The sequence below is a fragment of the Lacerta agilis genome, chromosome 16 (assembly GCF_009819535.1).
Source record: "Lacerta agilis isolate rLacAgi1 chromosome 16, rLacAgi1.pri, whole genome shotgun sequence".
NCBI lineage: Eukaryota > Metazoa > Chordata > Lepidosauria > Squamata > Lacertidae > Lacerta > Lacerta agilis.
This window is the reverse complement of record NC_046327.1, coordinates 27,239,115-27,255,538: the sequence shown is the minus strand read 5'-3', so window position 1 is coordinate 27,255,538 and position 16,424 is coordinate 27,239,115. Positions and strand designations below refer to the sequence as shown.

The window sequence follows — 16,424 nt, the reverse complement described above, 5'->3', positions numbered from 1 at the left end:
GAATTCAATGATGTGTAAAAAAGGCTACAGGTTCAGGTGGTTTTTCTGCAGTTTTATTCCAACTGTTTAAAAATAAAAATAGCATCCCCACAGTGTCTGTTATAAATTAATGTTAATCCCTGATAATCTTCCAACCTGTCTGGAAGAAGCAAGTATGACAGTTATTCCTTGAACCAGACAGCAGCTTGAAACTTACCTGATCAATGGTGCTGAACCAAAACTAGGTTCCCAATTTAGAGCCAGCAAATTTGGTGGCTCATTTCAGCAATGCAGAGGTGAGGAACATGTGACCCTCCTATCAGCCTCTGCCAGCATAGCGAATGGACATCAACTCCATGCTGGGAGTTAATGTCCAACAACATCTGGAAGGCCACAAGTTCTCCATCTTTGACGCAGCAGCATTCTGTGAGCCATGTGAAAAAAAATATGGTGGCCGACTATGTCATGGCGAATCATTCCAACAGAGCATTTTTATTTTTATTTTTTTTGCAGGGGGGCATTTTCTGTGCTGAGTTTAACCACTTGACTTTCAGCCCAACATGTATATAATGTTTCTAAGTACTGTGTATTTCTACTTGGATATCTACCTACCTACCTACCTACCTACCTACCTACCTATATCTATCTATTTTGAAAACATATGGAGGTGGGTTTTTTTTTAAAAAAAATCTCATTAAAATAAAACAAGATAGCATAAATAGCCAATACAATATTTTACTTAAAATGATATACCAAATGGCTGGCATCAAGAGCCAGTAAAGGCCCCACTAAACAGGTACATTTTCAGCATACGCTGAAACTGCCTCACCATCAACGTAAGCCCCTTTTCTTTGGGGAAAAGATTATTCCAAAGAATGGGTTCCACAAGAAAAAATAGCCCTCTGCCAGGTCACTGAATGTTGAGTTTCTGCAGAGTGTGGCCACAACCAAGAGGACCTAAGAAGATTACTTTAGTGACTGAGCAGGTCTGAATAGGAGGAAGGTGTTCCCTTCAAATTGTTTTGTGCCAGAGTGCCTTGTCAAACATTTAGCCTACTCAAATAAGCTATTCCTCCACCCTCAAACTTATATATAATACACTGGCAAGCTTCAAAGTAGTCCACGGCACCATTTTCAAACTATATTCAGTAGGACCTACTCTCCCACCTCAAATTCTCGTTATAATGGAGGAATGTGATTCAGCTGACTCACCCTTAACATGGGGCCACTATAGCAGGACTTCTTAGAGTCACCTGGATTTTAAAATTGCTCATAAAAAGCTGTCTAATGAGACACTTTACCAGGCAGCAGTAAGTACAGCTGCCATGTTCTCTTCATGTCTCGCTGTCTGAGGTGAAACGAGAAGCTGCTGCCACTCTCCCCACCACCAAGCCCTGCTTACTGAGGTCAGTCAACTGGTTCTTCTGACAAGATCTTACAGAAGTTTTGTGAGATAGTGAACTGTGGGGGCACCACCCTGCAAGATTCTGCCACCTGAGGTAGCTGCTTCAGCTCACCTCATGGGTGGCCCGGCCCTGTATATTTGGCTGCAAATACGATAGGTAAGGAGGGAATACTGCTGTGCTTTTGGGTGGTACTAGGGTGATGATGGAACTGTGTTGCTTTTCACTCATCAGTGGCCAGATGTGGTCGTGGAGTCACATTATCCACAAAGGTTTAATCTTTGCCTATTGAACTCCACCAGCTTTGAAGTGTCTTTGTGATGCTGGGCATCAGGGGTAGTCAGTGGTTTCTACAGGCTACGTTTCTGTCTAATAAGAATCACTGGCTGAGATGACATTGGAGTTGGTGCTGAAGTCTCTCACAATGATGGCTCCGTGAGATATGTACATTCAGACAGACATTGCTGTGTCTGAGTCAGGTCCAGACATAACTGCAAAATCTTTGCATTCAGTGTGATGAGGAGACCATGGTTGTAATGATGTCCAAGCTGCAAGCATAATCATGTCATCTTGCCATGGATTGTTTCCTCCTCACGTATTAACAGGGGAAATGTCTCAAACCACATGCTCATCTCTGCCTTTCCTGGCTAATAAAAATTTGTAAGGAGAGGCTGCTTTCCAGTTATCATGCCGTTCACAATTATTATTAATTTAGGTGCTCTATAACATTGTAAATGATGACAGGGAAGCTGTCTATGCCTCTTAAGGAGGCTGTTATCCATTCGTTCCCCAGGGGATCTTTGAGTGTTGATAACCCAGTAAATCACGGTCCAGTATCTGAGCTCTCGTTTCCAAGCAACATAATTGAGCATAGGGTTGCTTAGCAACTCCAGGCATACCTAGATGATAAAAACATTCTTAATCTTTTTTTAGCTTGGCTTTTGCTTAGGCTCTGAGAACAAAACTGTTTTAGTGGTCTTATTAGACAATCTTCGTATGTAGATCAACAAGAGAAACTGTACCTCTCCAGAACTTTTGAGGCAATAGGTTATTGGGTACTGTTAAAGCAGTGGCACAAACCATTGGCCATGGGAGAACCTGACCCACAATGACTTCGCCAAGGACTGACACCCAATTAAACGTCTTAGGACTGAACTACAAAAGAAGCAGAATAAGGTAACAGTATGGACTGTACCATTTCAGAATACAATGGGTGTGTGTATGTGTCATGTTTTTAAATGTTTCCCTACATGAAAAAGCTCACTGCAAACAGAAAAAGCACATTAGCAAGAAAAGGGCTGGGCTATAACCTTTCTCCCTCATGTGCAAATATAAAACACAGGGTCATTAAAAATGGTATCCTCCACTTGCCGTATGAAGTGATAAAGTCTGCTATTCCACCTTGATATTCAACCTCTGCAGCGACAGGGGTGAGTAACCATTGTCCCTACAAACACTGGATTCCAACAACATTAGGAGAGCCACTGGTTTCCTATTTCCATGCTATGTGTTTAGACCTCATCCCAGTCAATGAATCAATTGCATTTTAATTGACAAATGATTATTAATTACAATTAAGTTATCAGCAATTAATTAGATATACAAAACTGGCAAACGGATAAGGAAAAAAGTATTTTTTCTTCAGAATTATAATGACACAACTATAATTCTGCAACAGAATGAAGAGATTCCCTCCCGAATAAAATAGAAGAGGGAATGTCTCTTTTGTTATTGCTTTTACTTTGCAAAGTGCTTTGGGACTCACTTGAATGGAAAGCAGCAGATAAATACAATAAATAAAACAAACCATTCTAAAATGGGACCCGTCACCCTTATTTTTTTGTATCAAAGGTAAATGGAAAACCTAATCCCCGAGTAATCTTTTTAAATGATAAAATATTTTGAAATGATCCATCTAATTTATTGGTGGGACATGGGTGGCGCTGTGGTCTAAGCCACAGAGCCTAGGGCTTGCCGATCAGAAGGTCGGCAATTTGAATCCCCACGAAAGTGTGAGCTCCCATTTCTCAGTCCCAGCTCCTGCCAACCTAGCAGTTTGAAAGCACGTCAAAGTGCAAGTAGATAAATAGGTACCACTCCAGCAGGAAGGTAAACGGCGTTTCCGTGCGCTGCTCTGGTTCTCCAGAAGTGGCTTAGTCATGCTGGCCACATGACCCGGAAGCTGTACGCCGGCTCCCTTGGCCAGTAAAGCGAGATGAGTGCCACAACCCCAGAGTCATTCGCGACTGGACCTAATGGTCAGGGGTCAAGGGTCCCTTTACCTTTACCTTACCGGTAATTTATTGGTAGCACATGTCTATGCAGTAGTAAGTTCAAATCTATATTTTTTTCAAAAAAGGTAAATGGGATAATATTTTATGTACATAGATTTTTTAAAATACATTTTATTAAATAAATAAATAAATAAATAAATCCAACTGCTTGTCTGACTGGGCAACGAATTTCCACTTGCACAATAAGACTTTCCCTTCTTCTCATTTCCATTGCTGCCCCACACCTGCACTCCTCCCTCCAATAAAAAGTGGTCCGGAAAGTCCCACAACCCTCCAGATCAGATTTTGGGTGTGCATAAAGGGCCTGCAGCGGGGAGGAAGGGAAAACCCATGGATGGAATGGAAATCTATTTTTGTGACACTGGAGATCAACCACTGTGGTTAAACTTTCACTGCAACCTCGTGGGTCACTCTCAAAGGAAGCCACACTAGTGAGTCTTTCCCTCCATTGCTATTCCATATTGTGTATGGAAGAGGCATTACACTATGTCCCCAACAACTCTACCCTTTCCCACTTATCCAAGAGAACAATAGTGTTGGTTCTTAATTGTTCCAAGTTAGGGTGGCTAAAGAAAATTAAGAAAAGCAAACTAAAGCAATCCAGAAAAGATTATGGTGATCAAAGCAGATCTTGGGTGGCCTGGAGATTAGCTCTTCTTCTTTTTATTACATTTTTTCAACCTGTGGCGGACACAGCCAGGAGTGCTTTTGATCAATTTCATTTGTGACCTTTCTTTTATCACTTTATCTTTTATCACTCCTTTACGAGCTGACAACCCATAACTCATTATGATTAATTAGTTTTTAAAAACTATATTCCACCTAGTTTCCCAAAGGAATAGGAGAAGCAATCAGGGCCCGAAAGAATGCTGTCTGAGGCAATTGCTTCACTTTCCCTATCAAGTGGGCTGGCCCTGTTCACCATCAACAGATAAAGAACATTGAGGTCAACAGAACTGCATATATGGGGAAGACGTAAGTCCTGGCTGTTTCCCCCTCTATCTGTTGTTCTTTCCTCTTCTCTCCTTCACTACTGTTAATTTCCCTTGCTCTTCCCAGTCCCAAAATTTAGGGAAAATAAGTTGAGATTTCAGTCGCCTTCAGCTCCCTCTGCATATTGTTATCAGAGCCTTCAGAATTCTCAACAGGAAAATTCTTACGAAAAATGATCTGGAAGAGGGGAAATGGATGGGGAAAGGCAGGCTGCAACTGCCTATTCCCTATATGTTTGATTTTTATCTCCTCCAGCAATGCCTATTGGTGCGGGAGTTACCCAGACTGCCACTATAGTTCTGGGAGCACTGCCAGCACGGCTCTCTCAAGTTACTCTAGTATATACATCGCCAGGGAGGTATTATTCTGCTATCCGCTCCTACTATCCACTGGGACAAAGCTACAAAGAGCTGTCTCACGCTGGCCCTGCATTTTAATGTTATCTGAAGCCCGAATTGTTCTTGGAATAAACAAATATTTCGCAGGGAGTCTAAAGATGATCTGTTAAGTTAGCAGAGCGCCAAGGTCCACAGCTCCCGTGACAGATGCAAGAGGACTTCTCACAGCAAAAAGCAGAAGAGAAAGAGAAAGACAAAGACTGCGGTGGCTTCGCCCTGGCTGTTACTACTTACCTTGTTTAAGCTACGCGCAGCACTGTCTTTTCCACCAGGTGTCAAGTTTCGGAGCTGCACGTCCAACAAACCCACCAACTGATCCATGGCGCGAACTGAGTAGCTGATGTCTCCGGCGTTCAGGTGGCTTTTCGTTTGCTCGGCAAGTTCTCTAGCAACGTTGGCAGCTGTCTCTCCCGATTTCAACTACGGTTCAAAGAATGTGAGAAAGTGTCAAGAAATTTCACTGGCTCGGCTAAAAACCGAGTTTGCGCTCTCATATCAGGGAGGTTTGGGATCCTGACAGCTTCACAACAGCAACATTTGCCTAGAGCTTTCATGTGTTTGAAGTGCTTCACATACATTATCTGGTTGTAATCTTTACAACAGCCCTGTAAAGTCAGTCAGTATTATTACCCGCCCCCCATTTGGCACATTCATGTTTGTGTGCTTAGAGGCTTAAGGCCACCTAGTGAGTTCAGGACAGAAACAAGATTGAAACCAAGGAATTCCTGATTCACAGCTCAGTTGTATTTATGTAACAAAGCGTCATAACAGGCTTTAGTTGTATATGCAAATGTTCTTCATTAATGCTCTGTATCAGTGCTTTCCAAAACTTGGTCCTCCACTTGTGTGTGTGTTTTTTTCGCTGCAGGAATGGTTAACCGAAGCCCCTGCCTAGCTCAGCATCTGTTGTAAGAAAAATCTGCCCTTATTCCCTTATGGGGTACACAAGAGCCCTTGTAAAGTCCTTTGCAGGTTCTCAGTCGGTAGGAGTAAAAAACAGAGGGCAACCAGAGAATAATTAGAAGCAAAGCAGCTAGTAAGCTTGATCTTTATTGTTCTGTTGCAACAAGGTACCTTCCTCACACACAGGTGAGCTGGGAAGGACCCCAAACAAAAGGCTGCCTGTCCTTAAAAACACATTTCAACCCCCCCCCCTCCAGAAGCATCATCCATAAATCACAGAAGAGGTGCAGCCCAACCCCCCTCAGATACATCAGACCTACATCACAAATTGGGAGGGTCAGAGGAGGTAACCTGAGAATTCTCACACCTGTGCCATCTCTCCTTGACCCCTCCCAGACACACATTTCTGCAAAACAAAAGGTTTCCTGCCCTGGCTGGTAGGGCTAATGCGCGGCTAATGGCCGTCCGTTGTGAGGGAAATGGCCCATCATCTGGCACTCAGGCAGAGGGCTGCTCACCTCCTCCCTCCTTGCAGAGAAAACACTTGGTCAGCTGGGAGTCAAAAAAATGGTGTCAGGCCTGCTGCTTCAGACATATGGCCTTGTTTGCTTGGTACATTTATGAACATTTATTATATGTGTGTGTGTGTGTGTGTGTGTGTGTGAGTGACGTTAATTTCTTACAACAACTACAACTCCCATCACCCCTAGCTAGCAAAACAAGTAGTCAGGGATGATGGGAGTTGTAGTCTGACAACACTTGGAGAGCCAAGTTTGGAAAGCGCTGCTCTATTTCAATGTCTTGAATTATAAAATCAATTCTGAAAAATTCTAAATCTTCTACAAGCTATACCCAAAGATGTCATCCTCATCTCAGTTAGCTGCTTTTCTTCGGATTATCATGAATTAACCTACAACTACAACAACATACCTTACTCAGCCTCCATTACAGCAAAATCCTATACATGTCTATTCAGAAGTAAGTCCCATTTAATTCTGGGAGATTTACCGTATTTTTCGCTCCATAGGGCGCACCGGACCATAGGGTGCACCTCGTTTTTAGAGGAGGGAACAAGATTTTTTTTTTTCAGGTTTCCCTCCTCTATGTTTTTTAAGGATCAGCTCAAATTTGTGCAGCCTTTTTTTTGCAAAGGGAAAAGCCCTGTTTTTTAGGATCAGCTCAAATATGTGCAGCTTTTTGCAAAGGGAAAAGTCCTGTTTTTTTGAGGATTAGCTCAAAGTTTTGCAGCTTTTTTTGCAAAGGGGAAAAAGCAAAGAGGAAAAGCCCCATTTTTATGGGGTTCAACTCACATTTCTAAAGCTTCTTAAGGAAAGGGAGCCCTTTCTACAGTTTCCAGACAGATAATCTAATCAGCCAGTCACATGTCGCTGGGGAAACAAACAACCTCCCTCTGCAGCACATTCAACAATGGAGGCCTTGGCAAGGGGGCAGGGCTGAAAGGAGCCAGGGACTCCTATCTCTCTCCCGATCTCTTGCTGATCAGCTGCTGAGCGGGGTCCTTTCAACACCCCCTTTTCTCTTTGTAAAAAAAAAAAGCACGATCTGCTTTTGGCCCCTGGGCAATTCGGCTCCAGGGACCACCATTTGCTCCATAAGATGCACAGATATTTCCCCTTACTTTTTAGGAGGGAAAAAGTGTGTCTTATGGAGCGAAAAATACGGTACTACCAGGTAAGTATATATAGAATTGAAGCCTTATTACCTCTTTAGGCATAAATACCCTCCCTCTTTAGTCATTTTGAGAATGTATTTTTATCTTTTTGGATGATGCCTTTTGTGTTTGTTCTTTCTCATTGCCAAGACTGAAGATGATCAACAGGCAGGAACTGCTGTTTAATTTCTCTATTAAAGGAGGATGCCTTTGATTAAAGAAGGACGCCTGTTGTGATTCACAAATCAGCACTAGCAGTGAAACTTCACAGTAGATTGAGGCACAATATAGGGACAGTTCTTCTTTATTTTTCTTCTCTCGGTACTAGCCTGATGCGCAATTACAAAACTGAAAGGATGGTTTTGAGCATTAGTGCTTAGAACCACCTTATGGGGGTTGATATCTGTATCAGAGGACCTCAGACTGAAATCTGCTGAGAGTCTGAGGGTCCTGCTCCTGTGTCTCTCCACCAGGCCTAGGGCAGGGTCTCACAGACTACAAAAAGACTGCTGCTGCCCAGCAGAGAATACTGTTTACATTCTTTTAAACTGCTTTTTAATGTGTGTGTGTGTTTTAATTTTTAAAAATTGTTTTAAACCCTTTTTATGTGGGGTTATTGGGGGGCGGTAGGGGTAAGTAACCACAGCTCTAAACACCAGATTTCTTTTTTAGGACATCTGTTTTGTGAAACAGTGACTTTCCCTGGAGACTATTCTTAATTATTTGTGAAACAAATGTTCATGTTTTGAAATAGATGCAGGAGCTGATATCACAGGACTCATGTACACAGCTGCAAATAAAATGTTTTAAATGTGTTACAAAGTGCAATGTACAAATGTGACACTAGGTGGCAACAGTGAGCTATGCAAAATTCAACATATTTTTCGAAACGTTTTTTTACAAAAACCATTTTCACAGCATTTTTTAGTATGTTGTGTAGATTCCACCACAGTTATTTCAGAGAAGACCTGCACAGGACTTCAGAACCCACTAGATCAGCAATAGGCAGAAATCATTTTATATAGCCCATGGGGTATTCCTGATTGTTTTGGATGCTTTACCACAGAAACTAGCTAGAAAGATGAGCAGTTTGTATTCACCACGTATGCGACAGAAGGTTGGACCCTGAGTAATCTCTACAACTGTGTAGCTGCCACAATAGGAAAACACATTTGAGTAGATTTTTTAAAGCTTAATGGGAAAATATGTACTTCAAACACCTAAAAGCGTCATTTTCAAACTGGATGACTCAATAAGCCCTGACAAACATATCACTGACAAACTAAAGTGACAACATTTATCACAACATTTGGGAGTTTCTCAGCACTGCCCTTTGGGATCACAAGTACATCCAAATCCTTTCAAAGAAAGTACTTCTTAAGAGTTCTAAAAGGATTCATTGATGAAACCTTAATACATGGCACATCAGTGGAAGATCAAGACCAGATGTTGGCCATCAACTTGAATCAAATCCATGAATCCAGTCTCGAGCTAAACAAGGAAAAATGCTTTTTTTTTTTTTTTTGCCAAGATGAAATAAAGTTTTTCTGGCAGATAATCACACAACATGAGACAAAGCCATGCCCAGAGAAAACCAATTTTTATCTTCTTATGTAAATGCCATCCCAGTGCTAAGACCACTGATTAACTCCATTGCCTTCTTGGTATAGTCAACACTCTCAAACTAGGTCAATATTTCCAAGACAAAGTCAAAACCACTACACCTACTACTGAAATACCATGCTCTAATTTTGGAGTCCAGTCTGTTTTTAAGAGGATTTATATGATAACCAGCAGACTTCACTATGAGAACTACCTTATTTATTGGAATGTGCATTCCACCCCACCCCACCACAAATTTGATGAAGAAAATAACCGACAGACCCCAGCTACTGTCCCAGGACAAAATAAAACACTCAGATCATGTTCTGTTCAGGCTGAACATGGACTACTTAAAAGAAACCAATGACTCAGATTTGTAAACATAAATACAAGTCAACCCAGTGTATGGCTCCACCCTTTCTGCCACCATTTTGGCTGTTGCTCCATTTGGTATATTTTGGAGTTCCAGTAAAAACAAATTAGATCACATAATGCTGAACTTTCCATCCCTGAACTAATATATTCTAAGCAGTTATTTGTTGATTGCTTACCCCTCCATTCCTAATTTATGAAACCATGCGTTACGTCAGCCACCACTAAAATTCATATGCAAGGGACTGACTGTTAGACGCAGTGTCGTGCAGCTTCACAAAAACTACAAAGCTCTTGTTTTAATTTGACAATTCATTAAGAAGGGCTAAAAATGTGTCTTGAGCTATGCCAAAGCCATTTCCCGTCGCCGGGGAGATGACGTTGTGGGCTGGGAACAAGCCCTCCCCATGCGCATGGGCGGGATAGCCCCTGTGCCATTGGTTGGTCCTTGGCGTCAACCCAAGGCTGTCCAATCCGGGGGCGTGGCGCGGGCTATTTAAACTGCCCACGGCAGAGGACATTTTCCTTTTCTCCCTGCTCGGTCAGTTCTCTCCCCCCCCCTTAGGTTAGGCTCTTTATCTCTTGACCTTGCTATGGATTTTGATTGGTCGTCTGTTCTCCCCCATATCCTAGTTTTCTAAGTGTAGGAAGGTGTATCAACCATGGGTGGCAAGGTAGTTGAGGCAGGAGTCGTGCACCTGACTTCCTGACACCGAGCATGGCTGCCACTTACATGGGAAAGCCGTGTGGCAAGGGAGGGTCAGTGCAGCGGCAGGAACGTCAGATTGGCTCCGCTGCTGCACCTGGGCTGACACTGAGCTCATCACAGATCCCTCATAGCTCCACAATTCAAGGGAAAGAGAGAAAGGGAATGCAAAACCAAACCAAACCCTATTCTGATTGAGACCGAGAGGTGTGGAAACAGGAAATAAAAAAGCACTGGTGCTTTTTTTGAAAGTATGTCAAAATAGTGCTATCGACATACACTCCCCTCAATCTCCATCACATCTAAATTCATGCCAAATAGGAAGAGGTTTAAAGCAATATTTTTTTAAAAAAAATCCTAGAAGGTAATAACTCCTGCCCCTACCATATACTTGGCATGGGAGGGAGATTAAATATTATTTGAGCCTATCACAAATAGCATACGGACTTAGCCTCAATTTCCAGTGATTTATCATCTTCTCAATTGGGTCATAATGAATGTATGAGTAAGACAGTCGAAATGGAAGTTATTGGATATGAAGATGGGGCAAAGCTAAAACCTTTTCATTCAAATATTAAAGGGTATTGTTCATGAAAAGCCAACCTAGAGTCCAAAAACTTTAATAATTCAAATAGATCTGGAGTGTAATGCATTAGGATTTATAGGAAATTATGTGACCCCCTACTAATCTGATACCCTTGAATCAGGATTCTGAACAAGAGATATGAAGTGCATTTTGCCATTTGGACTGCTGAAAAGGCATCAGTTTTCAGCTTGAAATGCAGCATACTACTTTGGCAGTCTGATGCACTGCGGTAGAAATTTCAAAGAGCCTCTGACCGAATAAATGCTTCTCTCCCAAGTGATCATATAGCTTTGTCAGCTCGCACCCTTTGTGTTGGAGACTCACTGGCAGAAAATGTCCACAGAGCTATTGGTATGCCCTTTCTTGGATTGGGAAGAATCCCCGATAGGCCTGGAGAAGCCATTAATTAGGAATACTGTACATAGTGCAGCACGAAAAATAAATTGAATTAAAGACTAAGTGTATGCAAAGTAAGCACAGTGGCCATTCACAACATCGGTAACTGGAGATCACAATCCAGGTTTTTTCAAAGCAGGTCTTCAGACTGCACAAATCCCCATCAGACATACCACACTAATTAAAAGAAAAGAAAAATCTGAACACAAAGCATGCTTTGCTCCTTGCTAACACCCTGTATCAGTGGTGATTTCTAGTCACTAGTTCTTATCGATTATACAGTGACAGTCAGTTATGAATCTGTTTTAGCTCAGTAACAACCAGGCCAAAAAAAAGTAAAAAAAAAAAAATATGGAATTTTAAAGGATGCAATGAAGCATTATCTGTCCAATAACAAAGGTACAGAAGATGCGGTTTTGGCTAAAAAGAAGGCATTTTTTAATATGGTTTGAGAAGTTTGTTTTAATGATGGAAACTGAGCATATTATACTCACATATGATTTGTGTAATGCAGTCCCTGACACTGCCTGTCATTTAAGTGTTTAATAAACGCATACACCTAAACGTGTCTCATCTCCCCATTTTTCAAACTGTACATTAGCAGCTTTCCAACTGCACACCCCCCCCCCCCATTTCACATCTTGTGTCCAACAGCACACTAAAAAAGAACTTTTTCACAAACATCCTACGATTTGCTAGGTAGGTGTTAATTAGCATAGTAAATCTAGGATGATTGTGAACTTTTTGCATTTTGCAGCCACTTGCCTCCACTGCTATACATATGCACCTGCCATCTGAAGTTAACACTCCACAAATCTGAAGAAGCGAACTCTAGTCCATGAACGCTTATGCCATAATAAATGTGTGCCAAGGCTTTTCCCCCCAGCTGGAACTCTCTGGAACTCTGTTCTGGCATCTCTCAGGTGAGCGCCATTGCCATTAAAAGAGAACAAGGGAGGCGTTCATGGTGAGTTCCAGCACCTTTTTCTAGGAAAAAAAATGTTACACCATACAACATTTCTTGTTTTTTTCTACTGACCATTACTCATTTAGAAAGTGAGTATACTGTGATCGCGTATTACAAGGAAAGCGATTCCATACTTGTTTGAAAAGCAGCTGAAAGAATTTTAGAAATGGGGGGGGGGGTACCATTTCTTATATTCAGGAAGTGATATGACCTTGATATAGAAGAGCAAGGTAAATCATTTTATATAGTAAGAGAGAACACAACCAAGTATTATAAAATATAGCTTAGATCCAACAGTTTCTTCTTTTTAAAAAAGAAAGTGCACAATCAATTAAAAGTTTATTTTTGTTTGTTCATTGTTACTTATTTAAAAGCGATTTTTATATTAGTCTGACTCTCTTAATTTTAAACCGCTTTGGAAATTATTTCCTTTTAGCTCAGATAGCTTCCAAAGATGAATAAAAAGCACCTTAAAACTACATAAAAATTCAAATACCTTACTAACGTAAATGCCTTAAATAAAGACGCACAAAGTTAAAAGTATTCATGTAGTAAACAAATGATAAATATTGACTGGGAATACCGATAACACCATGTGCTGAAATGCCTCCCTCTTGGAAGTGGAAACGTTGGAGGGGCAGAGCATCACCACTTGCATTTCCGCTGTCTGAGGCTGGCGCAGCACCCTGTGCCACGGGCGGCACCAGATCTGCTTCCTGATGTCATGTGAACTCAGGTGATTGACAGTTGGGTGGCCCACAGGTGAACTGGCTACTTCTAGATCCAGCCCCCCCCCCCCCGGCTGGATCAATTATCCTACCATTGATGTACACAATAAGGCATCAATTCTAATAGGGTCTTCTTGAGAAGATGTAAAAAAATTCTAATATTTTGAAGACTCCCTTCCCCTATTCTGAAACCTACTTCTTGACTAGCACCTTGCATATGTATTGTATGTATGTATGTACTGCAATTTATCCTCTCTTTTTTCCCATCAGTCTGACATCATATGCTCACTTCTCCCCTTTCTATTGCCAAGTCTTCTAATTTCATGCATTTACTTTAGATCCGGCAGATGCAAGGCAATGCTATGGTTTTTGGTTCAGTCGCAGCAGAACCATATTGTTATATAAATACAACACAGCAGGATTGGGAGCATAAGATATGAACACAAGGGCATGCCAGATAAAAGCAAAACATTACCTTCTGCGTGATATGGTTGACCCAAAGTGAAGAGCAGTTGCTAAGGTCTGGCCCTTGAGGATCCCAGATCCCACCAGGAGCAAGGCACAGGAACGTTGAAACACCTATAATGACAAAGATATGAGACACCATACATTTTACCTGCCCCGCGAAGTACTGATCCGTCAGTTGTTTCAAAAGAATCTTTTTTCCAAGGTAAAGATTAATTTCTGGGTGGTAGAAGTCTTCTAATGCACGAAGTAGTCTGTGCAGTGAATTTGCCCAAATCCTGAACTGAAATAGTGTGGGAATACACTCCGTGGGTGCCTTTGCACCCGCAATTACTTGTATCAGGTTAATGTCAATTATGTGCACTATTTAATGTATACTTCCAAGTAAAAGTAAAAGTGAAAGCAGGGCTCAGTAGGCGTCTTGCCACTGAGATCCCTCCGCTTAGACTTTTTGGCTCCAAAGGTTTAAACTTGTTAATGGACAGTTAATCTGCTTCCCGCCCTTTTCAAGGGCAGCAACAGCGTTTTGATTGGTAAAAGTATTGATCATGACGTTGCCTGTTCGTTGTCAATAAAAGGCTGCGGCTCCCCGTTTTGGGCAGATAGTCAGAGTTAGGGCTTGGATGATTCAGAAATAGATAGACGGGGTTTTGGGGAATGGGTTGGTTGGGTTGGAAGCGCGTGCAGGAGGTAGAGAGGTTAGTCTTGCGGAAGAATTGGCGGTAAAGATTTAGTTAGCCTAAGCTTGCGGAAGAATTGGCGGTTCAGAGTCAGCTAGCTTAGATAGTCTTAGAACAGTCGAGGCATAGAGAAAAGTAGAAGCCCATGCGGGTTAGCCAAAGCCGTCAAAAGAAACAATGGTTGTCTGTCTTTATTTCGTCTTAATTTAATTTTTTGTAGCTTAATAGTGCTCTTGCTTGGGCGTAGTTTTGGCCACCTTTTATTTGGGTACATTACTTAAGGAAACAACTTAGGAGGTTGCAAGTGCTTGCAGGTACATCTACGAGGCACTTTTTCATCCGGACTACTCACGCACCCTTCAGATTCAGCCTGGCGGACAACGGTGCGGTGTGAGTCAAGCTCCGGAATTACCGGCCGTCCCGTTCGCAGGCTTGGCCGGCGCCCGTGCAAGGACGCACGTGAGGCGCTGGCCGCAGATCCCCAGCAACTGGAATCCGTGTGCAGTTGACCTCATCCTGCACGTGGGAGGCTCCAGCAAAGAATCCCCGCAAAATAGTCCACTTCACAGAGTTTTGGGGCTTGTTTGAGCAGAAGTGGGATCTCTCTGAATCACCCCAAAATGAGGTAGGGGCCGCCAAAGCAATCAGGGTTCTTCAGAGATTCAGATACAGTGGTGCCCCGCTAGACAAATGCCTCGCTAGATGAAAAACTCGCTAGACGAATGGCATTCGCTAGCGGAAGGCAGCCCCGCAAGACGAAAAAGTCAATGGGGCTGTCTCGCAAGACGAAAAAAAATATTTTACGGCGCGAAAACCTCCGCGCTGCATTTCCGCTTCGCTAGATGAAAAATTCGCTCTACGAAGACACTCGTAGAACGAATTAATTTCGTCTAGCAGGGCACCACTGTATGGAAAAATAAGTGTCTGCAAAAACTGAAATATTCTTCCTCAAGCTTGCCAAAAAAGGAAAATAACTGGGTTGAGGAGAGGGAGAACATTTTTTGTGACTGAATAGCCCTCATTCATCCTTTTGTGGGAATAGATGGTTGGGAAATTGATTTTAAGCTACCATTCTACATTGGATGAAACAGGGAACTGCAGTTGAAGCAACCAGGATTGGCACACTGAAGTTGTCACGTGAAGGAGAAAGGGAAGGGAAAGGGGAGCCTGAACTGTCCATCAGAAGGAACCCATCGTTATTATATGTTGCTGTGAGAACTTCACGTTATGCTACGGGGCAGCATACAATCGTTGTTAATAAATAAATCACTTTCTATTAAAGTGATTCTCAGACATGTGATCCTCCCAATTGGAACCGAGTCTCATACTGTATAAAACCATCCACTCTGCGAAGGACAGATGTTTTTCTTCCAGTAGTATACAATGGACCGTTCTGCCCCTGTTGCCATTTCTAATACCACATTCTCAACAACATTTTGCGGGACAGCCAAGGAACACATGCAAAGGATGAGCAGGACACTGATTAAAGAAAACCACATTCAGCAAAACTTGTACGGATGGCTTAACATGGCAGAGAAGTAACTTTGTTTTATGAGCTCACCTACGGTGCCCCTCGGGCACGGCTGCTTGGCCACTTGTCCTTGTCGGGTCTTAAACCATGTGATCTCACGGGCTTCCACAGTCTCGCAGCTCTCTGCCCCTATTGCAGGCAGCTGGGAAGCTGCAGGCGGCAGGTGTGTAGTCATTTCGTTCGGGGCGTCCAAACCCGGGGAAGGTGTCGTTGTGCTCTTGTTCCTTCTGCCCAAAGCCGCCGCAGTGGTGGTCCGTGCAGTGCTGCTGGTAGTTAGTCGGGGGGTGGTGCTTGTGGTAGTCCCACCCAAACCTGTCGCTCCAGCCGTTGATGCTGCCAACAAAAAGCAAGAACAAGTTAAGAGGGAGGGAATGACATCTTCTTAGGAATCTAACAACCTCTTGTTAAAAGTGCTTCTATATGGAGACTATGTGCAACATGTGAAGTAGGCCCAGGGGGTATGAACTGGCCTATGTCTAAGGCCGGGTGATATATTGTCCAAAACTAAAACTAGTTTGAACTCCATATTGCGATATCGGTTTCATATTTTTTGACCTGGCAATATACTGCAAATTGTGTGTTTGTGTGCACTATGCAAAAATTGTGGGGGAAACTGTGAAGCCAGCCAATGCTTCTCTTGATTCCTGCAGCTCTTGTAACTCAGCTCTCCCCTGCCTCATGCAGGGAGCAGTGAATCACAAGAGCAGGTGCTGGCAAAAATCATGTTGTGGGGAAAAACGAGAAGCCAG

The 16,424-nt window shown here is 42.6% G+C and overlaps 1 protein-coding gene across 27 annotated transcripts in view; it reads right to left on the bottom strand.

Moving 5' to 3' along the window:
- The window catches only part of ADGRL3 (adhesion G protein-coupled receptor L3), a 337,100-nt gene that overhangs the window by 130,549 nt on the left and 190,127 nt on the right, over positions 1 to 16,424 (bottom strand). For all 27 annotated transcript variants that reach the window (XM_033172836.1, XM_033172842.1, XM_033172845.1 and 24 more), the window contains 3 exons: positions 15,706 to 16,008; positions 13,475 to 13,578; positions 5,302 to 5,487 (listed from right to left, as the gene is read on the bottom strand). In XM_033172836.1, coding sequence (XP_033028727.1) covers positions 5,302 to 5,487; positions 13,475 to 13,578; positions 15,706 to 16,008 — 593 coding nt within the window. The remainder of the gene's footprint in view (positions 1 to 5,301; positions 5,488 to 13,474; positions 13,579 to 15,705; positions 16,009 to 16,424) is intronic.